The 27553-nt window shown below is 42.0% G+C and overlaps 1 protein-coding gene across 1 annotated transcript in view; it reads right to left on the reverse strand.

Moving 5' to 3' along the window:
• Positions 1-7956: 7956 nt before the first annotated feature.
• ABL2 (ABL proto-oncogene 2, non-receptor tyrosine kinase) overlaps positions 7957-27553 on the reverse strand; it is a gene marked incomplete at its 5' end in the record, with an annotated part of 80968 nt that continues 61371 nt past the window's right edge. Inside the window, 10 exons of the mRNA XM_081113286.1 lie at positions 7957-9244; positions 9554-9787; positions 10331-10504; positions 13810-13899; positions 14985-15137; positions 16375-16559; positions 17490-17667; positions 19520-19604; positions 21041-21313; positions 25217-25512. Of these exons, the coding sequence (XP_080969412.1) occupies positions 8064-9244; positions 9554-9787; positions 10331-10504; positions 13810-13899; positions 14985-15137; positions 16375-16559; positions 17490-17667; positions 19520-19604; positions 21041-21313; positions 25217-25512 (2849 nt within the window). The 3' untranslated portion in view covers positions 7957-8063. The remainder of the gene's footprint in view (positions 9245-9553; positions 9788-10330; positions 10505-13809; positions 13900-14984; positions 15138-16374; positions 16560-17489; positions 17668-19519; positions 19605-21040; positions 21314-25216; positions 25513-27553) is intronic.

A 27553-nucleotide genomic window follows, 5' to 3' on the forward strand; every position in this document is an offset into this window, starting at 1 on the left:
ATAATTGCTAAACCCAGCTTCTTTACCTTACAGACATCTATTCCACACAGAGAGACAAATTCTGCTCAGACTCCCTGTCAGTTAAAACGATGGGAGAAACACTCCAATCAAAAGCCTCCTTTGCCAATAAAATATTGCAACCTTTATTAAAATAAAACACAAGTTGGCAAGCCTTGTGAGACAACAGGCAGACAGCATTCCCCTTTCAAGGGCCTCATTTATTTACATCAAGTTTAACACTGTTAGCAGTTCACAGTCAGACAACAGGGCGAGAGAATTAAATTAGAAAACAAAACACCTGAAAATATATTACAATAACAAGAGCAAACACCTGACGACACCGGCAGTGTGACCCATGACTGATGTGTTTTCATTAAATCCCGTGTTGTCTCACTGTGTTCCCTTAGCAACGTGCACAGTGCCAGGCCCTCCAGACCTCACCCTCATGTGCACCCAACACACATGCACCTGCAGAGCGTGACCTTTGGTATAAACGTTGAACAAGTTTTAAAGAATCTGAAGCCTGTTTTAGGACAAAATTCTGTCAACCACCACAAAATATTCAAAATTACTTTTGCCAAGTGAACATAAAACTGGGTTCCTCCACTGACAGTCACAGAATCAAACTGCAGAGAAGGAAGAGTATGGGGTACCCCCAGGAGACAGGCTCTGAGCACAGACCAACAGCTCAGGCAGCCTGTTCTCGGCAAACACACCAACCAGGGTTGGATTAACTCCCTTTCTTACCCCTCCTTTCTTAGCACGACAACAGGGTACGCACATAACGTGGACATGGCATGTTCCCTCTACACAAACCTGAGATGTGAGGGTTTTCAAGCATACGCCCTAAATAGCTATGAGTACCTCATCGTCCTTTCCAGCTTCTGAATACTAATTTCTCTGAAGGACAATCAGCCTAATCAAGGTGACTTCTCCAAATCTCTGAAAATTTCTCTCATAAAAGAGTTCCAAAAACAGTGGCCATCGTGTAAAATAGCTTGTCAATGGAGAAAATCCAGGCCTTATCTACCAGAAGCATCTCTGCCTCTGGGCAGTGCTGCCACTCTGAACCATACAGAATAGTGGCTGGGATGCAACGCCGCTCCTGCAATATCTTCTGAATCCTGAAGACATCTGGCATACCTGTGTTACTGTTATAACTGCTGAAATTAACTATCCTGACACACGGTTATTTTATTAACCAGAAGTCCCATTCTCCAACTAAAGTTTGCTGTGCTTAAACACAAGATTTAAAACCATCTTAAGACTCAGAAGCAAATCTAAACAAGCTCCAACCAGACACTATATTTCCTTTAAGTCTGCTAGCATTTGACAGTTCATTTCCACCATATCCAAAAAAACTAACTAGAATGCTCTAAGACCTCAAGCCCTGTGTGTACAGCTCAGAAGTATGAGTGACATGTAGGACCCAGAAACTTGCTGCTTTCAGTACGATGAACAAAGAACAGACACAGGGCGGTATAAGGTGTGGCCTACGGACAGTATTGGTCTAGCCTTTCAACTTACAGGAGCCATCCTTTCCTCAGAGCAGGGGTGGGGAACAGCCGGCCATACCATTTGGTCTGGCCCTTTCAAGGCAACCACAGGCGGGACTAAAAATTCAATAAATCTAGAAGCTCTTCCATAGCAACATACTTTTTAAGTTGATCATTTTGTATGGCCCTCAAATGATGTTATAAATAGCCAAATGGCCTGTGCCAGAAAAAAGGCTCCCCACCCGATTTAGAGGGTCTGCAGGTTTGAAGATCTGCTCACCCACCACCTGTGACTGCGGGTTGAGTTAACAAGGCCTTGCTACTGTGTTCAGGTTGCTCAGCAATGAGGAGGTTAAAGGATATACTTTTTCTAGGAGAGGTAAACAATTTCAAATGTATAATGGTACATAGGGGCAAAGGAGTGAGTGACCTGGAGGGAGGGAAGGGTGCAGTTAGAGCATCCTTCCCCCACTCACCAGCAGGACAGAGAGAAGAGCAGCGGCCCGTGTGGGGAGAACTTCCAAATGGGGACTCTCCCTGACCAGGGCTCTGAGCCACTGAAACCAGCATGTTCATTTCTACCAGTTCAGCAACTTGCAACTTCAATTGGGATGACAAGTCTTTTCCTCTGCAGAACACATGAAACCCATCCCTGAAGGCACAATCCTCTCAGAGTCATCTCCACGCCTCCCAAGTCAGCTAAAAGCAAGATGAGCTGCCAGGCCTCCTCCCCAGGGGAGCAGCATGGGATTGTCCTACCCAGATAATCACAGGTGAAGCCTTCCCCAATTTCCTGTCCTTTGGATCTAGGACACGGAGTCATCTTGCATACACGTTTTCTCAAGATATAACATATACCTCAGGTGGGTGGCATCAAAGGCAGCAGGACCAGAACAGAAGCTCATCTTTTTGGACATTGCAGTAAACTCCACGAAAGGCAGGCTGGAGCGAAAACAGTTACTTGAGAAACCCTGAAATCACCCATGCTTCCCCAGTGACACAGAACGGGGTGGGCAGTGGAGGCCCATGGTAACAGAGCAGGTAATGGTAACTGTTACACCAGGCGCTACTGACCTGCCCGAAAGAGCAAGCCTTACATTAGATTTTTTTTAAAGTCTGGGAGTTGGAAAACTGAAACTCTACCCCAAGGATATAAATATCCTGTTAACGGTAGGGCACATTTTAGAACCAGCCCAAGGCCTTCCTCTGTGAGGAGGCCTTGGCAACCAGCTACTTCCCTGGATTGTCAGGTGCCCTTGGGGCTGCCTTTCTCTCTCTCTCTCTTGCTCCCACAGATCTCAAACTGAATCAGGGATTTACAAAAGAACCGCGCTACTGGCTTGACAGAAGCTATGACAGAGATGTAGTCAGCTGGAGTCTATTAACAAATACATTAGAAACGTCTGTCTAGAGACCCACCTACATAAAGAGGACTGGTCATAAAGGCTAAGGGCAGAGAGATGGATCCCAAATTAATGCAAGCAAGACGCTGAAACCCAGAAGTCATCAAGAACAAAACAATCCTGTCAGCCCAATGCGGGAGCAGAGCCTGAGCGCAGTGATGACATCAGTAGCAAACATGGAAGGGAATAGGAGATGTCAGAATACAGTGCAGCCGTCACTCAAAGTGGCCACCAATGCAGTCTACTCTTGGGTATTTTATCATCTAACAGGTGACTTATATTCAGCTACTCTTCTTAGAAAAAAATAAACATGGATGATGAATGTCAAGCTCATTTATAACTGATAGGAAATCCTAAAATGCTCTGGTTCTATAGCCATCCAATCTCCTCTCACCCCCAACCCCTTGCCCCGCAGGAAAACAACAACAACAAAAACCCCACGCAGGACACAGGTTAAAAAAGACACTGTCAACATCAACAGGCAATGTGTCTGCTGCCGCCACATTTAGATGCTAGATGACTGGACGTGTAGCGGACAAAGGCTCACAACCAACAGGGCCCCCTTCTTCTTGAGTCAGGTGCCTGGAAGAGCTTCTCTGTTGTGGAGTGAGTGACCATTGTTACTTTTTAATGATTATAATTAAACCAGAAAGTTGGTCCCTAGTTTTCTGAAGTGATTCAACACTGAGCTACAATTTCAGTAAAACACTTACTGAACCTGCACACAGTCATTTAGCAGTTCCATATTTATAAATGCCGTAAGTTACAGAGGTGACTGCTTACATATCTGCATTTTCAGGCCCCACACAGGTAAAAGCCTGTAAGTTGATCAGCTTGTAACCAACTGCTTTACCTTTTAATAGACATTAATAATCTGACCTTATAGTTATATTACACTTGATACTTTTTCCTCAAAGTGCTTTCACATACATTATTTCCATCATTAAAATGGCACAGAATAAAATTTTATGTTGCTATTTTCTGAGGAAAGAGGAATGTAGGACGAGGTTTTAGAACTTAAGTTGGTATTTCTTTATTACAAAGTGCAGATCGCGGTGCTGCTGAGCTCTGTCCCAAAGAATGACTCCACACAGTGTTTAAGTTACTGACGTCTACAGATTGCCTGCTTTGCTAGTATTGCCATCACTCGACATTCAAGCCCCTTAAGGTCAGAAGGTGCCAGGAGCGTGTGCTTTAGGGTGTGCAGCGCTGTGCAGACTGATTGTCTATCTGAGCCACTTTCTCTGCAGTGTCTCACAAGGCAGCAGGAATGGGGAGGGACCCCACAACCAGAAAATCAAGAGTGAACTGTAGCATTGGCTCTGCCACTAATTAACTGCTGAGATCCACAGCGAGTAACTGTCTTCTCTTCCAATCTTAAGCTCTAAGGAAAAAAGCGGGATGCTGACAAGTGTCGGAAACACCCGGCAGGGTTCTTGTAAAACACACTGGCTCAGCCCTCACCCCACTGGGAATTCTGATCAATGCATCAGATTTTATTTTGTTTTTAAACGCAGAGGATTTTGTTGCACATTCCTGGCTGAGAGTCACTGGACTAAGTTTGTTAGTAATAATAGTGGTCATTAACATTTATGGAGTGCTCAGTATGTGCCAGGCACTGAAGCTAAGTATCTTACAGATATTATCATTTAATCCTTATGGCAACCTGAGGTAGTTACTATTATTATCCCTGTTTTCCAATGAGGAAACTAAGGCTCAGGAGAATTAAATGACTTGCCTTCTGGACTGGCTTTAGAGTCTGAACTCTTAATCACTGACTATACTCTATCCTCAACTCAAAAGCTCCGTGACGCTCCTTAAATAAATGTGGGCTATGCCTTAGCAGAGCATATTTTATTAACCGGGCACTATTTTATTAGCCAACTTTCAATTGAATTATAAGAAAATTCTAATTTAAAACCCAAAATGCAGCTGGGCAAGTGGCTCCACATAAAGACCTCAATGGGCAGAGGTCACCTGGAAAAACACTGAAAGAACTTCTTAGGGCCAATTTTTTTAAGGCTATATCTCTGAAAATTACGAGGGCAGTCAATAGAAAATACACACATTTTAATTTTACACAAAGCCTTTTAAAAAAATACTTCATGTAAAGCACAATAAAGATGTATTCTACACAAAATATTACATTTTAAGGTAGGAAATCTAAGCTGAAATTGTATTATCTGTATATGAAAGGATTCAAACTGTCATAGCCCAAAGGGGTGTGTGTGTGTGTGTGTGTGTGTGTGTGCGTGTGTGTGCGTGTGTGTATAACTTTAGAAAGTTTTCAACATTTTGTCTTTTTGCCCCTGCTCTCTGCTTTGCTTTTAAACCGATTAGAATTCAACTACATTTTTAATTTCTAAAAAGCAGTTTTCTCTGCTTTGAATTCAAACTTTTAAATTTACATAAGGTTATTTTTTAAATCTGGTCCTTTTCAAGTAGAAAAAGGAAAAACCTCTATTAGACTTTTGTAAGTTGACAGTGCCTCTTTAACCCTTAACCCTGAGCTCTCACCTCCTGAAGTTCCACAGTTCAAGCATCATGTGGATGGGGGTGCTGCACAAGTCAATCTTACTATTGACAGTGATGAAAACACTCAATCATTAGCTTACTGAGCACCTACTGTAGGCCAGATAGAGCCAGGTGCCTCCCCTGAGTAAGACACAGCCCCCACCCTCAAGACTATTTCGGTGAGAAATCTGGAGCTTAAATACACTCAGTAGTGTTCCTCCAAGGCTTATTCTCAGAGCTCTCGATGAAAGATCCCGTGCTTAGAAAAAAAATAAAAATCCCCTGAAAAACAATTATAATCCCTCAACTGGCATCCCATAATGACAGGATAAACTTAAAAAGCAGCATAAAATAGTCTAAAGTTTTAGCTTTCCCTGCCCCACCCTTAAAAGGCTAATTGCTAAAACGATTTCAAGTTTACGGTAGTGTATAATGAAGGGAAGTGGCGAGGAAGGAGATAGGAGCGGGACTGTTGGTCTTCAAATCCACATTGAAAGGAACTCAGCTTCTCTTCCAACCGCTGCCAGGAGACGAAGCACATCACCAGCTGCCTATGCTGCATCTTCCATGTCAGACAGAGACCCCCACCCCAGCAAGGAATGCCCAGGACTGCCCCTCCCTTCACACCCTTCCCTGGGCCTGGGCCTCCTTTCGAGCAGCCGTAAGAATCAAGGTTTCCTTTCTTTCTGATGAAAACTAAATGTCCTCCTTGGTCAAAGATGTCAAACTCTGTCTAAAACATAGTTTTTCCCTATTAGTATTCTAGCCCAATTAATGTAATCTCAACAGCTCTAAATTTCATGACTTGCTACTGAGCACAGAAGAGACTGAAAAACCATTCATGATAACACCACTGCACTGAATAGCTTTGTAGGGAGGCTCTTAGAGGGAGAACTACGCCCTTATTTGTGAAACACCCATGAGAACAAGTATCATTACCTGCATTTAACAGATTTAGAGACGGGGCTGTGGCTTGACAGTGGATCGATGACAGAGGCAGGAAGAAAATTCACTGCTCACCAATGCTGAATTCCTATCTTCCTAAGTTAATATTCCTTTGGAAGGAAAAAAATAATGTATTTATTTTTTTGTATTGGGTTCTCCTTGGGGAGGGAGTCACAAAGCTTTAAAAACAGAATGAAGTGGTAACTGGGATTAGACCTGATAATGAGAATATTAATAACATCTACCGATTAGATTCAGCTCCCTTCGATCCTAATTAGCTTCCATAATAATGAAAGCTAAGTAATGAGTAGGGAAGGAAAAGGCCTATTTTTCAAAGGCAAAATATATTTGAGGGTTAAGTCATTAGATTTCCAGGATCTAATTGGTTTTCCCTAGAAATAACATGCTCCTTCAATTATACACTCTTAAAATATGATATTAAAATAAATATCAAAGAATATTCCCAATGTGATCTTTACAAACAAGCACAACGATGGAGGGAGGGGGGACTGTGAAAGGAGAAAGGCATGTGAGAATAATTTAGGGTGATTCATTTGAAATCCAGAGAGTGTGTGTGTGCTTCTCTCTACTTTCTACCCAGATTGGGTCTAAGGTGATGAAGGGAGAGGTACAGAGAAACAGCCACTAGGACCAAACCAGCCTCTCCTCAGTCATTGGTCTCTGGGCCTGGCTGTTGGGTTCCAAGAAGAGCCCCTTTCTTGGAGATTTAGTTGATAACAAAATACACAACTCCCCAAGTCCTTGACTAGCATGTCAGTATGCAGGGGCACTGTATCAGAAAAGGATTCCCTGTGAGAACCTGTCCATGACCACTAATTTCAAAATCAATGTTGGTTAATGCCTGAAAGAGCCAGGAATAAGGAAGACAGCCTGCACAGCAGGGGCCAGAGAAGAACCACTAGAGACCCCTATAATCCTGGTCCGTTAGGAAATCACACACTAGACTGGGAGAAGTGACTTGTGCTGATCAATGTGAGATTTTAGGAGCTTTCAAGCTCCCTGACTGTACTTCCTAGATTTCTTTACTTCCAGCTCCAATTAACACACCAATGGAAAACAGGAGAGGAGCAACAGACAGGGTCACCTTTCCCGATTGTGTCATTCCAGCAATTTGATTTGCGGTTCTTGCTGCAGCAAGTGACCTTGGGGAAGCACGGCTAATAGCTGCTTCCAAGAGCCTTGGCTGAAACTTCACTTAGCACCTTCCCAGCTTTCCTTTCTTCTGTCCCACTGACTTCCCTGGGTGAGGTGAACACAATCATTAGTACCTCCCGGAGCCCTAGCCAGGTCCCTGTGCAGGACAGATGGGAGCCGCAGCCAGGCCCGTCGGGCAGTCTCCCGGCACGGCCAAGGGCAGCCTGTCTGCCACCTGGCACCCAGGTCAGAACGGCTGGGTTTGGTTCTTCACGGCACCACGTACACACATTCCCTGATAATCCAGTGCAGCTTCCAATCCTGCCCACCCCCGCCCAGCCCCTTCCAATTTCCCTCTCCTATGAGCTTTGCTTTTTGTTATTTTTGAGATGAACCTGTAAACGTGAGATCTCAGAGAGCTGAGGTACTTCACATAAACACACTCAAGTATCAGTCTTTCATTTTTTGAAAACAAGAACACAGGAAAACAAGTCCCTTCCCGTCCCCTCAGAAACGCGTGCCTCTTCCAGGAGGAGCAGGTTAACAGTGGCTACCTCTGCACCACATCGCTGATTTCCTGTACACACGATAGTAAGTTATTAAGGACAGGATTTGCCCCAGGCACGCCCGCAGTGGCTGAAGACACCTGCAGCTCCTGCAGGCTGAGTTCCAGTTTGCTCACGGCCTCTCTGAAGGCAAACTTGTTGCGAGTTTGAGGGATGCAGTCCACATAGCCTGAGCAGTAGTCAAGCAGCTGGTGCCCAGTGTCCACCAGCTGGCTGTTGGGCACTGGTTCTGAGATGGCACTGGACAGCAGATCAGCACATTCCAGCAGGGCCTCTTTGCTGATTTTGTCTGCGGAGATTTTCTCAGCTGCCTGTTTGGTTTTCCTCAGAGCCACTTTAGTACCTGCTGTGCCGTTGGCCATTTTGGCTGGCGAGATGGAAGATGTGGGCAGAGGCACTTGAGGTGGAGGCACCACAGGCCTCCCAGCTTTCCCACTGGTGGGCACTGCCCCTGGAGCTGCCTTTTTCCCTCCTTCCTGTGTTTCTGACGTGGGCTGTCCGGCAGCCGGGGCCGCCGGCTCTTCCGTGGGGTCTGAGCACACGGACGGATGCTGCAGTAGTCTCATCACTGGTGGTGGGGGTGGGGCACACTTTGGTTTTACCCGTCGGGGTCGGTCTTTGTCTCCAGAGGATGTGACCTGATGCTCAGATAAGAGCTTGAATTTGTTCCCCTGAGAGTCTGTGCCAATGAGCTGCACGTCGGCTGGAGTGTGCTTCAGAGTGGGGGAGATGAGGACGGGCACTTTGTGGTTGTGAGTGGTGGGGAGGATGGCCGCAACCTTGGCTGGAGAAGCCCAGCCTGTCTGCTCGCCATCCTCTGGGACTCCAGCCATGCCAAGGCGTGCCCCACCATTCCTCTCCTTGCTCTTTGGGGCAGCTGCCACTCCAGCTGCCCCCACCCCTGGACAGTCCTTCTCTGTAATGGCTGGATCCCCAGAGGGGGTTCTTAGGGGAAGAGCTGTGGTTCCTCTGGGCAAAAGTTTGGCTTTTGGTCTCTCCCTGGTTGGAGCAGTACCTTCCTCTGACTTTTTGGGAGGTGTGTCATTGGCCCTGTCCACACTCTCTTCTGGCTGAGAAGAGGTGGACACTGTCCTTTCCAGCTGGATTTTGGACCTCTGGCAGTTCCTGGGAAGGGTCATTGCCATCCTATCCTGCTCTGGAAGCCCTGAGGACATGGAAGATGTAGAGTTTGACCTTGGAAAAGGCTTGGAAGTGTCATCACTGGCTGTGGGTTTACCTGCTCGTAAGCCCAGTGTCTTTTTGATTAAACGTGGTGTAAAGAAGCCTGTGATGCCAGACCACCCACCCCCCGCAGTGCCACTGCCCCCACCCCCGCCACCGTCGTCATTACAGAGGTTCCTCTGTGCAAAGCTCCCCCCATAGCACTTGGGGGGCACCAGATTCGCCTCTTGCTGGGCAGGAGTGAAAGAGAACCCATCAGCATGTTGTAGAGAAGCAACAGATGAGAAGTTACCCGTGAGTTCATATTTCTTGTGGGGCTGATTCTCCATTTCTCGGAAGGAGCTGCTGCGTTTGGGGGGAGTGGGAGCATTTCTCTTTTTCATGAAGGAGCTGAAGAAGCCTCCCTTCCTATCCCTGGTGAAGCACGTCTCTTTAGCATCTTCCAAGAGGCTGCTGGGTGACTTGTCTCTTTGTTTTCGAGGCAGTGCTGGGGACCCGCTGGGGACCTGTGCACTTCTAATGAACCCTGATGAGAAACGGCCAATCAGTAATGGGAAAGACAAGCAGGCACTCCGTTACACTTGAGTTACTAAGGCTGAACTGCATGAGTTTTGTCAGCATCTATTAAATGCCAGGTGATAGCCAGACCCAGAGGAAACCAATACATACATTACCCTTTCACATTAATCAGTATTCCAAATGTGATATGGGATGTAAATGGAGAGAAAAACCCTGCTGGTGTTTGCCTCGGCCTTCATCTTTTCTCCAAAAGCTACCATACAAACTGCCCTCAATATCAGGTTCACTAAAGAAGTGTTTGTCAGAACTGCAAAGAAGCTAAGCATTTGGGAATCCGGGGCTAAGGGAATGGAGTGGAGGCACAGCTGCATGCAAGTGGATAGATCAGGACTCCTAACACTGACGCAGAGCCGAGGACTAGAGTGGTAGGTAAAATGGATGCCAGTCACACTTTCCTCGGGAAGACGGGCAGGGAAGAGAGAACAGAAGCACCATAACCCTTGGTTCTTTAAACAAGGCAGAATGACTCTGCCTGCCTTGGGACCCATACCTGGTGCTGAACTGGAAGCAGAATTGTCTGTGGCATCTAGGGACCCTTCGATATTCTCCTTGTTCTCCACCTGTTTCTTCAGTGTCCGGGTCTTGGAAGGAAGAATAGGTAATCGGGGCAGGTAGGGGACGACAGATGAGGCGGCGGCGGCCCTCCCAAGCTCCTCAGCTACCTCTGTGAGGAAGACAAGGAGACTGATAAAAAGAACAACTTCATGACAGAGCGAAGGAGTTCTTTTCAGAAAAGGCGTACAGCTGCGGAAGAACTGGAGAGTGCTAAGATGTGTAAATGGATCACAGAGATGCGCTCTATTTCTGCCTGGCTTCTTTTGCTCAACATTACATCTACAGATTCATCAATATTATTGTGTGGCAGGGTTTTCCTCAGTCCTGTGTACTGTTCAAATGTGAGAATGAATATACCAAAATTCACCTATTTGTTTCCAGTGTTTGGCTATTATGAATACGTTGCTAGGGACCATTCTGCTACATCTTTTGCTTCACAATTGCATAAGCAGGATGTGTGGTCATGGGGTACATATAAATTCAGCTTTTTCCTGCGAAACTCTCTCTCCAAATGCCTGTACCAATCTACACTCCCACTAGCAACGTATAAAATTCTGGTTACTCTGCATACTTGCCCATTTTATGTTATGAGGTTTTTTGTTTGATTTTACTTTTAGCCATTCTGGGGTAGGTATGTAAAGGGATTTCATTGTTTTATTTTGTACTTCTCTGATGAGGAATGATATTGAGCATGGCTTCATATGCTTACTGGTCATTTAGCTATCCTCGCTTACTAGTTCCTATTCAGAAGCTGAAAAAGCAGACAGATGTCTACAGATGCCTTTATTTTTCGGTTGCACCTTGTACTAAAAAGGAGGATAGATACATTCCATTTCATGAAAATGAGTCTTGAAAAAAGGTTGAGCCATTAGTGGCCTTTGCTGACTAAACCTGGCCATGGCTTCTGTGGCTTTTGCTGAGGCAAATACATAATTTGCTATTCATTTCTAAACAAAAATGAAGGCCGAAGGATCAATTAAATTGTGAAATTCTGTAATTATTTTATAACATCTTTTGGTAATTATTATTTTTAAATATGTTTTTGAGTTTTTTTAACATATTTTTATTGATTTCAGAGAGGAAGGGAGGAGAGAGATAGAAACATCAATGATTAGAGTCATTGATCAGCTGCCTCCTGCACGCCCCCTATTGGAGATCGAGCCCGCAACCCAGGCATGTGCGTGCCCTTGACCAGAATCAAAACCAGGACCCTTCAGTCTGCAGGCCGACACACTATCCACTAAGCCAAACCAGCTAGGGCTGTTTTTATTGAGTTTTAGAGAGAGAGGGAGAGGGATAGAGAGATAGAAACATCAACGAGAAAGCAATATCACTGATCCTATTGGTGACTGAACCCACAACCCTGGCATGTGCCTTGATGGGGAATCAAACCAGTGACCTCTTGATTTCTGGGTCAATGCTCAGCTGCTGAGCCACACTGGCCAGGCTGGTAATTATTTTTAAAAATTAGCATCCCACAAGAGGGGGTAAATGGCACATAATACCAGCCAATACAATGAGATTTTGTTCTTACACCCCTATACAAACAGCTAGGAGACAGACATTACCTCAAGGATGCTGTCAACTATGTCCAACGCCACTTAGAGGATTTTGAGGAAGAGATCAACATAGAAGCAAAAGTAAAGAAATGTTGGGTGCGAGTGGCTTTGGGAAAGAGGAAGGGGTAAGGAGGAAGACCTGAAGCTACTTGAGTCCAAGGCTTCAACTGACTCTGAGATTAGCACCATCCCCATTTTTCCATGGTTTGGTTATAAGCCAATAAATCCTCCTCTTATTACTTGAAGTTTGAGTTAGGTTTCCTTCACTTACAACTAATAAGAACATCCTTTAAAGGTAGGCGCTGTGTCTTATCTCTGTGTCCTCAGATCTAGTTTAGTCCTTGCCACAGATTAAAGCAGGGGTCCTCAAACTTTTTAAACAGGGGGCCAGTTCACTGTCCCTCAGACTGTTGGACGGCCGGACTATAGTTTAAAAAAAGCTATGAACAAATTCCTACACACATTGCACATATCTTATTTTGAAGTAAAAAAAACAAAACGGGAACAAATACAGTATTTGTATTTGCATGTGGCCTGCGGGCCGTAGTTTGAGGACCCCTGGATTAAATGCTTAATAATTATGGGTTGAATAACGTTAAGTTTCTTATTTAGCAGTAGTGAATTGAAATTAGCCTTAAAAGGGATAAGGGCTGATTTTCTAAAAAGACATAACATTTTCAAAAGAAGCAGAAATATTTAACTCAGGATTCAACAGAGGTTAAAAGATGGCACAAAAGTACCAAAGATATTCATGACTTCTACCACTTTGACACCATAGGAAAAAGCACACAGAGAAGAGTTCTGTGGTAGGCAGCTGCCCAAGAGCAGCTGTGCCCTCCCCAACCTGAAGAAATTCCATACATCAAAGAACTAGAATGTAAATACTAACTATTAAATTTGATGCTATACTTTTCCCTTTCTTCTCACCTAGACATGATAAATCACTGAGGAAAGCAGACAAAAATCAACTTGCCTGATTTCTTCTTCTAATATTTTAAAACTTGAACTTAAGCAGTAGGTTCTATGTTCAATTATGAAGGAAAGGAAAAATGTGAGAAATATGTATAACATTCTGGAACTATATCAAAGTGTCACAGGCAAGTCTGACTAAGAATGTTGTGGTTTTAGCTCTTTAGGAAAGTCTCTCTTTATAACAAGTTTATTGTTTGATTTTTGCTGACAATTTTAGAAGCAGTATACAAAAAAGCAGAAAACTGCCTATGTGTGTCCATACTGTTGTTTTTAGATAAGGGATCACACTGTTCACAGCTTAACTTAGCATGCTCATTCTAAACTCTTTTCCATTTCAATTCAAGAATATCATTTTAAATATTTAATTATATGAATATGATAACAGCCCACTAGATATTTAAATTGTTCTTAATTTTTCAGTATTATAAACTATACTCTGATGGAATATTCTTGTAGCTAAATCTTTGTTTACACCCTTAATTATTTCCTTGGGATCTATTTTTAGAAATAAAATTTCTGGATATTGCTCTTATGACTTGGTTCTGCATTTGCTGGTATGGTTCAAGGAGCTGGAATATTTTTCAGACTGATTTTTCCCCCCTTCTCTTCCCTACATAAATGTTAACGCTTAAAGAACTACTGAACTTACTCTCTTTATGAAGAGACTGAATTAATTTGCAATTAAAGTATACTTTCAATATTAAAAATGATAGAAACACAAGACATTAAAAAAGGCAAAAAATAAAAAAAAGCAAAACAAGAAGAATGAAGGCCAAGAATTAATTCAATATCCTGAAATGGAGTTCCAAGCTACAAAAGTCCATCATTTTTTAAATATTATCACTATCCAGAACTAGCCACCAATAAACTACCAGATTCCTACCTTCGGAAATGCTGGAGTCATGGAACATGGTTTCAAAAGCTTGATGTGTTTCAGCAAAAGAGGGCCTGTCAGCAGGGCTCCACTTCCAGCCTATGTAACAAAAGGAGGAAATGCTAAAGCGCCCGAAGGAATGGACACCCCGTGCCACGCCTGACAGCGAGTCCCCTGCATCAGGACGTGTGCCTCTTAAAGCAGAGCTGCAGCATGTTCACAACGGTAGTGAGGCCGCTGCCGCTCAGTTCCGCTCAGAGGATAATGAACCCACTTCCTCGAGCAAGTCCCTCTATGCAGCCTCCGCTCCTATTCCATTCCCTCTACACAGGGGTGAGGAGGGATGGGAAGGTAATTTAGAAAATGGCAAGTTTTTTTCACTGGAAAAATACAAGTTAAACCTGTCTCCAAACTCACTCTAACCTTAGAAACCATGAGCTGTACATATTCAGAAATATAACGGACTATCCGAAAGGAGGAGCTTGCAGTTCATATTTGATGAAGACAGGGCAGCAGGCAATGCCAATGCTCAATGAGAAAATAAGATTTATGCTCAAACACAACTGCACTTTACTACCACCTTCCATCTTCAAGGGATAAGGTGCTTTGTTTATTCATCACTGAGGTTACGTGCATCTAGTCTTTAGCAATCATTTCCATCTAGTTGAAAGCAGTCCTCCCCTACCTAACTCCAAACCCAATTTCTTATTATTCTATTTTTAAAAATATTTTAATTGACTTTTAGAGAGAGGAAGGGAGAGAGGGGGGCGAGAGAAACATCAACTGGCTGCCTCCCACATGTGCCCTGACTGGGGATCAAACCCACAACCTGAATATGTGCCCTGACTGGGAATCAAGTCTGCCACCTCTGGTATACAGGACGATGTTCTAACCAACTGAGCCACACGGGCCAGGGCTCTTATTATATTATTCTATTAAATGTGCAAGTGTTTCTGGGAAACTGACTCAACATTTCAGCCATGGACAATGATTCTTAGGATTCCAGTAAGACTCAATGGTATAGCATATGACATGCCAACTGGCTAATCAATGACCAACTCTTTATATGCCATGTGGTTAGAATCAATCTAACAACATTACGAGGAAAAATGTTCCTAATTTTGCTAATCATCCCCAAAATGCTGAATCAGACCCTTAAACTTAAAATATGCAAAAATACTCACATGCTCTCATAAGTTCATAAACCTTAGGGGGGCATCCTTCAGGCTGTTCCATTCGATATCCCTTTTCCAGTAGATCATAGACCTGAGACAGGTCAATACCTGGATATGGTGACATTCCATAGGTAGCAATTTCCCACAACAGTACCCCAAAAGCTGCATAAGGGACAAAAAAAAGAGCTTAATGTTTCTTCTCTGATTATTATTTTACACCGCTAGGTAATTATCTTTCAAATTTTGGATAATATTCAATTACCAAAAGTATTCCTCCTATGATATCTGTCATGGGAACATTTGAGGTATGACCTGAAATACCAGGTATAAAGACGGCTTTCTTTATATTTCCCACCTTTAATATAGACTTCCTTTACTACAATGAAGGAAAATAAACTATGACCATACAAGAAGTCTGGGGCATAATCAAACTATTCTTAGAATAATCTATTACCTAATTAATGAGTTTCACAGTTTTTATGTCAGCTAATATTAGAGGAGTAAATATAAAATTGAAATCAGATAAAATTCACAGTAGAAAAAAGAATTTGCTTGATCTTGTCACAGGTTATTTCTGAGTTTGAGATTTCTGGTAAAGAGTGACTTAGAGCTGAAACGGTTTGGCTCAGTGGATGGAGTGTCGGCCTGCGGACTGAAGGGTCCCAGGTTCGATTCCAGTCAAGGGCATGTACCTGGGTTGCGGGCACATCCCCAGAGTGACTTAGAATCCTGCAATTATTTCAATTGGCCCACAATCCAAATTTCCAGACTGGTTCAGTCCACTGGGCTTGTACCAATTCATGGCAGTAGTTACCAGGATAAACCTAGCTGAAACTTCAGCATGCCTTCCTTGAAAAGAGGATGCTATTCTGTGTGTCCCAGCGCTCTGGAAACAAGCTAATATCTAATGTGGAAAACAGGGAGCTTTAAAGGATCTTCAGAACTCCAATGCAACATGAGAGTCTAGACCAGGTGTCCTCAAACTACGGCCCACGGGCCACATGCAGCCCGCGAAAACATTTATCCGGCCCGCCGGGTGTTTTTGCCACCGCGGCCTGTCCTGCTTAGCAGCCGACTCGTCCCGGGCCCGCAGTGCGCATGTGTGGAATGTCTGAGGGACAGTGAACTGACCCCCTGTTTTAAAAAGTTTGAGGACCTCTGGTCTAGACTGTGAGCTCTCTAAAGCAGGACTTCTTTTTATTTTCTTCTTTATACTTCTTTCTATGCCAAGCACCTAGCACAATGCCTGATAATAGGTATTTAATAAATGCTTGCTGAACGATTGAAGAGGTGGGGGTAAAGAGAGAGGAGACTGATTATGTAAAAGAGAAGCTCTAGAGAATGAAGAGCGTTTATATAAAGAAAATAACATACAGAAAAAAGCCCCTTCCAACCTTACCCCAGACATCAGATTTAATTGAGAAGGTATTGTAGGCAAGACTCTCTGGTGCTGTCCATTTAATAGGAAACTTGGCTCCAGCATGAGCAGTGTAGGTGTCTCCAGTCATCAATCTACTTAAGCCGAAGTCAGCCACTTTTACCACATGGTTTTCTCCCACTAGGCAGTTCCGAGCTGCAAGATCTCTGCGGGAAAGAGAACCAACCCTAATGTAATTCTATTCAGATAAGGTGGAAAGTGACCATGAATGCTCTATTCTCGGTTCTTTGTGCCTCAAGCAGAGTTTATAAGTGCTTAACAGATATGGTAGGTTTTTATGATAATGGCTAACATGGTAGAAAATCACTAATTATGTATCACTTGTAGAGTACTTATCAAGAGGCAATTACATGATGCTGGAATAAAGCAGGCTTTAGAAAACGGGTTCCTATTCATAAGTACAGTTGACACTTAATGCAGGGGTTAGAGGTACCCACCCTACCCCCACTACACCCCCACATAGCCAAAAATCCATGTATATTTTTGACTCCCCAAAAATTCAGCTACTAAAAGTAGCTAACCACTGTTAGCTATGTATGTATTATAAACTGGATTCTTACAATAAAGTAAGCTAGAGAGAAGAAAATCATAAGAAAAAATACATTTACAGTACTATATGTAGTTATTGAAAAAAAATCTGTGTATAAGTGGACCCTCACAGTTCAAACTCATGTTGTTCCAGAGTCAACTGCTCATTGAGATAGGTTTTAGAGGTGCACATTGGGATAAGTTTTAGAGGTGTGCAACAGATACTTGTCTACAAGTGTTGAAGTTCTTTACTAAGACAGAAAGCTATTTTTTAAATAAGCTACTAGATGGAGCAAAAGGCTATTAAATATAGTCCTGGGCAAAATAAAGACCTGTTTTGAGAACAGCAAAGGCCTCTCATTAACACTTTAATCAGAGCACATAAGTTTATAAGTTGGAAATGACATCATAATGGGCCCTGTGAATGGGAAATTCCTTTTCTGAGTCATCTGGAAATTTCTGGAGAGGTTCTTGCCTTCTTCCCTTTATTTGCATGACAAGCAAGGTAGCTTCCTGGTTAATCACACACAATATTCAGGTTTACACACCTATGGATGAAATTCTTCTTCTCTAAATACTCCATTGCCGAAGAGATCTGAGTGGCCATGTAAAGCAGTACAACTGCAGTCACCTCTTCTCGGTTGCATTCTCGGAGATAATCAAGGAGATTCCCATATGGCATGTATTCAGTCACAATGTAAAATGGTGGCTCCAAAGTACACACACCTTAGAATTCAAGAATAAAGTTTGTTTTATTAATCTATATTCAAACATTCCAAACTTTGATAAAATTAATCAACAATTTTAAAGAATCTTGTTTGTCAGTAATCTTTTCCCTTCTTGCCATCAAATTCTCTGACAATAATATAGCCAAGTTAATGAGATGGTTGATAAGGGAGTCTCTACTTCCATTATATAATTCTGGAAATTCATATGCACTTGAGTATTTGCTGAGGGCAAAAGCAGAGTTACTTATATTAATTCCATAAGGGGTCAGAAGACCAAAATTTCTAGAGTTCTGTATATGCCCATGACTCCCATTCTCCACTAGGTGCTAATGATCTAATCTTATCTAATAAAGAGGGAATATGCAAATTGACCATCATGCCATAATAGTCAAGATGGCTGCGCCCATATCGGAGGCAGGGATTCCGTAACACAAGATGGCTGCGCCCACATCGGAGGCAGGGATTCCATGACACAAGATGGCTGTGCCCACATCGGAGGCAGGGATTCCGTGACACAAGATGGCTCCACCCACAGGGGAGGCCGAGTCCCCATAATGAGACTTAATGAGCAATCAGCAGGGACCTGAGGCTGCGTGGCGCTGGGCCAGGGCAGGTGACCTGAGGCTGTGCCCCCCGCCTGGTGGGGCTTGACAGGGGACCTGAAGCTCGCTCCCCCGCCCAGCGGGGCTTGATGGGGGACCTCAGGCCATGCCCCCTGCTCTGGTGCTGGGCCAGAGGACCTGAGGCCACACCCCCCGTGACTCTGGTTCCCGTGGCGCACCCCAGACTCTGACAGAAGGAAGATTTTCATATACAGTTTACTAATTTTCTTTCATCTCTGACACTTCTATTATAGAGAAAGGGCAAATAGCAATATTAAAATATTTCCTCTAATTAACTCGCTTTTAATGTGCACGAATTTCGTGCACCAGGTCACTAGTCTAAAATAACCACAACTGTGCATATGTTGAAGACTATGTGAGCTCAGCCTGTAGTAATACTTTGTAAAAAGATTATAATTGTTTCCATAGTCAAATACATGGCAGATTCCTTGTAAAGAATCAACAAGAAACTATTTCCTTTGGGATAGCTGGGTTCAATTTGAACACCCAAAGAATGTGGCCCAATTTTGAAAAGGGCAAAGGGTTCAGACACAGACTTCTTTGTGACCTGAACAGGTGAGAAATCAATCTACCAGAGCATAGAATTTTCAGTTGATGAAGGTAAATTGATGAGTGTGGTCACAATTTTTAATCTGCTTCTTTTCAACAGTCCTTTGTTTAGTGTCTACTTTGTGAAATTATTTTGTGATTTTTTTTTGGTTAATCCTCACCCAAGGATACTTTTTCCCATTGATTTTTAAAGAGAGTGGAAGGGAGGGGGAGAGACAGAGAGAGAAAAACATAGAAGTGAGAGAGACACATCAATTGGTTGCCTCCCACACATGCCCCAACTAGGGTGGGGATTGAGCCTATAACCCAGGTACATGCCCTTGACCGGAATCAAACCCTTAACCCTTCAGTCCGAGGGCCAATGCTCTAACCATTGAGAAAAAACGGCCAGGGCTTATGATAGTTTTTTTATTTGGAATTATTTTAAATGATTCTGAACTTTGAATCTGGGGCAATCACCACAAACAGGGTAGTTTTACACATTGCAATCAATCTAGGCCACTGTTTTTTAGGCAATTTTTAAACACAGAGCCCGTTGATTAAAATAACAACCATTTATTGAAGTAGATTCATACTTGGAGCTTCCACCATGGTGATTTAAGGGAGGATTTGGAGATAATGGGGTGTTGGGGGACAAGCAGCTTTGAGGAAACCTATGGTTCAGGCAAGCTTCCTCACCTAATAACTGTACCAGATTGGGATGTTTGATTTCCTTCATCACTGCAGCTTCTTTCAGGAACTCCTCCACCTCCATGGTATCTTCCTGGAAAAGGGGGAACAATAAAAAGAAAGAGAGAAGAGCAATATTTATTTATTTCAGAGTGAACCCCCATCTTAACTATTTGAATCAACTCACAATCCTAAAACTTCAGCTTTTTGGGGGAGGGGGGGAGGTGTTTTTGTTGTTGTTAATCCTCACTGAGGATATTTTTTGCCACTGATTTTTAGAGAGAGTGGGAGGGAGGGAGGGTGAGGGAGGGAAAGGGTGTAAGAGAAAAACACTGATGTGAGAGACACATAAATTGGCTGCCTCCTACATCACACAACTGGGGCCTCGGATAGAACCCTCAACCCAGGTACATGCCCTTGACTGGGAATCAAACCTATGACCCTTCAGTACAAAGACTGATACTCTAACCACTGAACCCACTGGCCAGGGTGAAAAACTTCAGCTTTAAAAAATGGTATCTTTTGAGTATTTTAACATATACATCGAAAATCTTATCATAACCTAAGATGCTCTACAGAAGTCCAATTAAGAAAGAAATATATTGTTAAATTTATCCAGTATTTAAAATGAGTAAAAATTAGCAGGGTGAGCAAAATTCATCAAGCACATCCTATCACAGCGGAAGCACACACAGGAGACCTAGATAACTCAGTTTTCTGACAGTTTATGTCCCAAGAAAACTCAGCTTTCAAAGAGGAGACAATAGTTAGCGGTTTACGTGTTTGTTTTCCTGACAAATTCTTTAAGGAGCAATGCATGCTTCCAAGGCCTTAAATATTGTTTCATACTCAAAATATGCTTAATAAACGCTTGCTGAAAAGAACTGACCACGACTCAGAGCTGAAGAGCAGCCCTTACGAGTGATGCGGCAGAGCCACTGAGGCACACGGGAGAATCTTCGATGAGAGCGAGAACCCTGCAATCTGATAGGATGCTTAAAGAGGAGAGCTGGCGCAGGGAAAAAGACTTCTGTGAATATTAAGAACAAGAAGTAGTCTATTCTCTTGGGGGAGAGGGGGAGAGAGAAGGAGAGAGAAGGAGAGAGAAGGAGAGAGGGGAAGAGAGGGGGAAAGAGAGGGAGGGGGGGAGGGAAGAGCAAACCAGAGAGAGTACCCATGATCCTCAGACAATGCATGAAGAATTCTGTCCAGCAGGGGTCGTGCTGAGGAAGCAAAACAAGCTGTTTCGCTTTATAACTAGTAATTTGCTTCTAATCTCCCACTAAGATCTCCATCAACAGCCTCCAGAGACAAACATTCCCCACATATGGGTTTCACTGCACTGCAATGAATAATCTTCCTCTGCACTGTCAGCAATGGCACTAGGGCTGATCATCACCATGTGCTGATCAGGGTGGCAACAGTGGGTGGAAAGTGTTCCCCAGTTAAAGAGGGGCGGGGCACGCTGGTATTTCCAAGTAATTCAGCACAAAAGAAGATGCCCGAGCACTGTAATTCTCAGCAACCCACCTTCAATGTTTTCACAGCAACCGTCAGGCTGTATTTCTTCCAGACGCCAACGTAAACCTCTCCATACTGACCACCCCCAAGCTTGTGCTTCATGGTAATATCTGTTCGTTCCATTTCCCATTTGTCATGGATGGGGGACACACCGTAAACTGTAGGCTTGTTACACTTGGGTGCGGGGTAGTGCAATGTTGTCACCAGCCCATCAGCCACTGTGGAGTGATGGTGGACAAGCTCTGCTAAGGTGCTGAAGCGGCTCTCAGCGGTCACATATACCTGGTGAGAAAGGCAGGAGAAAAGCTAAGTCAACTTGAAAAAAGATCAAAAAAAATTTTTTTAAGTCCTCACCCAAGGAAATGTTTATTCACTTTTTTTAGAGAGAGTCGAAGGGAGAAGGAGAGAGAAACATCAATCGGTTGCCTCCTACATGCGCCCCAACCGGAGATTGAAACTGCAACCTAGGTATGTGCCCTGTCCAAGAATTGAACCCCCAACCTTTGGTGTACAGGACAATGCTCCAATTAACTGAGCCACCCAGCCAGGGCCAGAAATTTTTTTTAAAGCCCATTTTTTCATTGATCTGAAGGTATAGAGCTAGGAGGTTATCTTATTGAGGTAAATCAAAGAATTAAATGATGATGGTAAGGGATAACACAGAATTTCAGTTTCATCTTACTTTTAACCAACTCTTCCTATGCTTACTAAATTAGCTCTAGTCTTGGGGGAAAAACTTCAATGATAGCTTTCTGGATCATCGATATCATTGGTCCTCAAATACTTTTTAAGCATGCAATTCAATTTTTAATTTATTAGAACCCACTAAGTGATGATTTTAAAAGTTTATATTATACAAATAAAGGAAGAGATTCTCTGATTAAAGTAAGCAAGAGGGAACTCGACCTCCTGTGAGTTTATCAAATTCCCCCTCAGAATCTTGCACAGAACATAATTTGAAAACCACTGTTTCGACTTTTCTGGTAGAGCAAGGATATCAAATGTTATAATTTTTATTTAATTAGGGTGTGCTTTTGAGTGTCTAGACCAGTGGTCGGTCGGCAAACTCATTAGTCAACAGAGTCAAATATCAATAGTACGATGATTGAAATTTCTTTTGAGAGTCAAATTTTTTAAACTTAAACTATATAGGTAGGTACATTGTTATTAACTTAATTAGGGTACTCCTAAGACTTAGGAAGAGCCACACTCAAGGGGCCAAAGAGCCGCATGTGGCTCACGAGCCGCAGTTTGCCGACCACAGGTAGACCATTTAAAAAAGAGTCACAATTTTATTTCAGAGGGTCTATTAACAAAACAGTAGTTAATCTGTGATAGGCAGTAAGTGTAAAGTAATATAGCAGTCTTTGGGCCTTACTATATACAGAAAAGTGTACAATAAATGGAGAACTACTGATTTTTATAAAATGAACTCACATCTCCCACACCAAGAATTATAACATCACCAGCACCCCAGCAGCTTCTCCTGTGCCCTCCCATCTATATACCCCTGTAAAGATGAACATTTTGCTGACTTCTATTTAGCACCTTAGATTACCTTTACCTGTCTCTTAACTCTGTACAAATGGAATCATCCAATACGTACTGTTTTCTTTCACTCAATTTTTTTCAAGTTTAATTTTTAATTTATTAGAACCCACTAAGTGATGATTTTAAAAGTTTTCATCAAGTTAACACTTAATTCAGGCAAAAATACATTGAAGAAACTTAAATCTTAAGGCAGAAAACATTGTAAGACCAGCATGTCTAATACAGACTGTAGAATGTCAGAATTTTAAGAGATTTACATAGTATTTTTATAGTGTTAAAATGTTAGTATAGTCAAAAATATTGTCTATTTATCCAAGATTCTGTTTATAAAATGTCTAGATTGCTCAACTTTTTTATTGTGATATAATTCACATACCATAAAATTTACGATTTACCATTTTCAAGTGTACAATTCAGTGGTTTTAGTATATTCAACAAGGCTGTCCAACCATCACCACTATCTAACTCTAGAACTTTTTCTCACCCCACAAAGAAACCCATACCCCCTAGTAGTCATTCCCTCTGCCCTATTCCTTTCCCAGACAACCACTGATCCCTTTTGCTCCATTTTATTTGTGAGGTTCCTCTATGGCAGGGATCAGCAAACTTTTCTGTGAAGGGACAGACAGAAAATATTTTAGGCTTGTAGGTATAGCACCTCTGTTGAAACTACTCAAATTTGCTGTAATAATGAGAAAGCAGCCATGGACAGTACATAAACAAATGGGTGTGGCTATATTCCAATAAAATTTTATTTTAAAAACAGGGAGCTGGCGGGCCATAGTTTTCCTGAAGTTTGCATATCAGTACTATGGTCATCTTTGTTGTTATATGAGATTGCATTTTACAATTTATTAGTTCATTTCACTATTGTTACACAGTTAGGAGAGTCTAGTTTAGGACTATTACAACTGACGCTGCTATGAACATTCCTGTGCATGCCTTCTGTACATATATGCACTCATTTCTGTTGGGTATATAACCAGAAGAAGAGCTGTCTCTTGTATATTATTACTTATCTGCTTCTATTTGGTTTCATCAAGAGATAATATAAGACAGTGTGAAAGAGAATTCCTAATTTTCTTATTTCCTACTTTATACCAGCCATTATGCTTTATGGGAATTATTTCATTTAATACTCACAAGAACGCAATAAAGTGAGATGGGAAATTGAGGCTTATGTAAGATCACAAAGTTATAAATAAATGGTGGAGTTACACAGCAAACCAGGACCTGCTTGTTCCAGAGCCTGTGCTTTTCCCTAGTATGCATATCCCCGAGAGGAAAAGAATGGAAGAAATGATTCAATTTACATTTACTGTTCAATAGAGGAACTAACATAAGCCTATGCTTTACAGTTTATAAAGTGAAACCGTTACATTCTAAAACAACCATTCTAAACTGGTCTCTCCAACATGTAAACTGCTAAGTGATTCATCTACTTGTATTAACACTAGTGGCCTGGTGCATGGATATGTGCACATTGAAAGGAAATTAATTAGAAAGATTCATGCAGTAATTACATTACTGCAAAAAATTATATGTCAAAATAGTGTATATAATATAAAATTAAAACACCCGTGCGATTGGTGCCAGCGAGAACTTTATATGTATAGCGCATGCGTGAGTCAACATTTATTTTTATTTTATTTTATTTTTAAATATATCTTATTGATTTTTTACAGAGAGGAAGGGAGAGATAGAGAGCCAGAAACATCGATGAGAGAGAAACATCGATCAGCTGCCTCCTGCACATCTCCTACTGGGGATATGCCCGCAACCCATGCACATGCCCTTGACCGGAATCGAACCCGGGACCTTCCAGTCCGCAGGCCGACGCTCTATCCACTGAGTCAAACCGGTTTCGGCAACATTTATTTTTACATTGCCAATGCATGTCATATGTACCGGCCGAATGGTCAGTCGGTCAGACAGTAGATCAGATGGTCAGATGGACAGTCGGTCACTTAGCCTTTTATATATACATACACACATACACATATATAGAGAGATATATTAATGATCAACACCAGTCTTAGAAGCCTAAATTCTTACTCTGTTAACTTTTTTGTAGAGTTTATCATAATTTTTGGATGTAAGATTTAACTTATAAATTCTATACAGCCCTCGCCAGTTTGGCGCAGTGGATAGAGCATTGGCCTGTGGACTGAAGGGTCCCAGGTTCGATTCCAGTCAGGGGCACATGCCTGGGTTGCAGGCTCCATCCAACATGAAGGAGGCAGCCAATCAATGATTCCCTCTCATCATTGATGTTTCTATCTCTCCCTTCCTCTCTGAAATCAATAAAAATATATTTAAAAAATAAATTCTATACCATGCATTAGATGTATGTCTATTTACATATTAACAATCATTAGAACAGCTAACTTATCCAGCAATTTCCTTCATTCTTCACATTTAGTTCATCATTAAACTTCTATTATAATACTGTTTTAAATTTCCATTATCATATTCTTTTGAAAAAAGTAAGCTCTCTTTAACATGCCAAACAGCCCAAACTCACATCAGTGATTATTTTCTTTCATCAGACATAAAAACTATATTCTTCAGTCATTCTGAATATAATTTCTAAGGAGCAGCCCATCCACACCTAAAGGTGGTCGCCAGTCTTACCTTGCCATCTGTGGTGGTATTGATCCTGTAGTGATACACGCGCCCCTCGTACCTGAGCGAAATGGACAGCTGCCCGGGGCTGCTCTCACTTTCTCGCACCAGGAAACTGCCATTGATTAAACTGCTGAGTAGATACTCAGCTGCACTGCGTGATACAGGTCCGTGGTACCAGGAATGTTTTTCCAGACTGTTTACTGGGGTGATGTAGTTGCTTGGCACCCAACCTTGGCCATTCTTAGAGCGAACTTCACTCCACTCACCATTCTGATTGTAACCAAGGACTCGTAGCTTTTCACCTAGTCATAAGGTTATCACAGAATGAGATGTTAACACTTTGTCTCAAAAGCAATCTATTAACAAACTTTAAACTCATTGAAAAATAAATCAGGAACTTTTATGCCAACAAATGTGTTTTTAAATAATGAAAACAGCCCTAGCTGGTTTGGCTCAGTGGATAAAGCGCCGGCCTGTAGACTTCAGGGTCCCAGATTCGATTCCAGTTAGGAAAGGGCACATGCACAGGAGGCAGCCAATCAGTGATTCTGTCTCATCACTGATGTTTCTATCTCTCTCTCCCTTCCTCTCTCTGAAATCCATAAAAATATTTTAAAAATAATAATGAAAACAAACTTGGCTGTTCATCATATCCTCCACTGATCTCTTTAACTTGTAGCTTAAACAAAAGAAGCATAGTTAAACGTGGCATTTTGGCATTTACTACAGGTTTTCAAAGGTTTTTATACCCACTAAAAATGTCTTTAGAAAACTCCATGTATACAAAGATAAAAAGATTACTCAAATGGCTGGGAACGACATAGTCTCACCCTTCAAAAACATTTTTTTGTTCACTTTTTCTTCCCAAAACAGTTAGTCAAGGAATGTATCTTATATGGTTCAATGTTAATAAGCAGTCAAGGATTAAGAATAAGCTATGGGAAACACAACATTACTTCTAAATTTCACATGGCACCAAGGCAACAAAACCAACGATGTAAAAAAAAAAAAAAAAGCACCGACCACCGAGCTTTCAGCAATGTTTTCAGAAAGAAAATTGTTTGGGGGATGGGAAGTGAGTAGTGAGGACTCTCAAAGCACAATCTTTTCCAAGACTCAAGTTTTAAATAGATATAGTTTCCCAGTTTCCCTCCCATTCCCCATGAAGAATGAGTCACTCCTATCCATTCCTCTAAAATTAGTGTGTGGGAAAGGAAGCTGAGTCTGATGTTGGAACCCAAGATTCAAGTTACTCAAAGTATCTTTTGCTAATGACTTCCGTGTACTTGATTGCTCCATTAAAGTTGTAAACATCAACTTCAGACTCCAGCAACATATACCTTGCCCCTATACTCGCAGCATGGACAAGACAGAAAAGCAAATGAGATATCATTAGTAATAACTGGCCACCTAAACAATCCTTCCAATTTAGGCCCCTCACTCGAGAGATGCAGCCTTCCTATAGAATTCACACCCACTTCTCAGTTCCAGAAAGCAGAAAAACGCCAAATCAATCAAGAGCATATGGTCCAGTCATCAGGCAAAGGCGATTGAGGAAAAACTCAGAATCATTATTATGACAGTTATCTAACTTTTCTCAGTGGTTTACAGAAATGTCTACCACAGGATAACTTCCTATTGGCTCTTTCTATCTCTCACCCAAGAGACTTGGATATGAGACATTCAGTGAGAAAAAACACAGGAGTATGGATTCATATGCATTTTGTATATATAAAATATACATATGTATAAATACGAGTGTGGTGATGGAAACGCACAGGGGAAAAATCTTAGTACTGCTAGAGAAACAAAATAAAACTTGCGCTTAGCTTTTCTCTTTTACTCCCTGAGAACTAGAAAAGATAAAACACTAAGTATCTTACTAAGCATATTATTATTGCTTCCTTATAAAGAACTGGTAATGATCGGTAATCAAATTAGGCTACAGTGAAACACCCTAGGTTTTTGTCTGATTTCCCCTCTTTTTGGCAGTTAGGAGAAGAATTTTCTACTCTGGAAGGAAACTGACAGGGGTATGAGCTGGTAGGGATACAAAACATTACCCTATTGATAGAGCAATCCTGGTAGAACTTTGTTTCTTACTTCAAGCAAATTACTATCTTCAAACAAAGGGACGTAAAATAATAATAATTTTATTTTTAAAATACATTTTCTTATATTTAAAATAATTAAAAAGCTTTAGCATAACTTTATATTAATAAGGACTTGATATAAAAATCTGGCATTTCATTGGTTTTATGAGAAATCCCTGCTGGCCGTAAGGTAAAGGGAGGCCTATTCCTTGAGCTGCACACTAGTGGTTGCCACAATTGGTAACTGAAG

The sequence above is a fragment of the Myotis nattereri genome (genome assembly GCF_964212035.1).
Source record: "Myotis nattereri genome assembly, chromosome: 18".
Taxonomy (NCBI): Eukaryota; Metazoa; Chordata; class Mammalia; order Chiroptera; family Vespertilionidae; genus Myotis; species Myotis nattereri.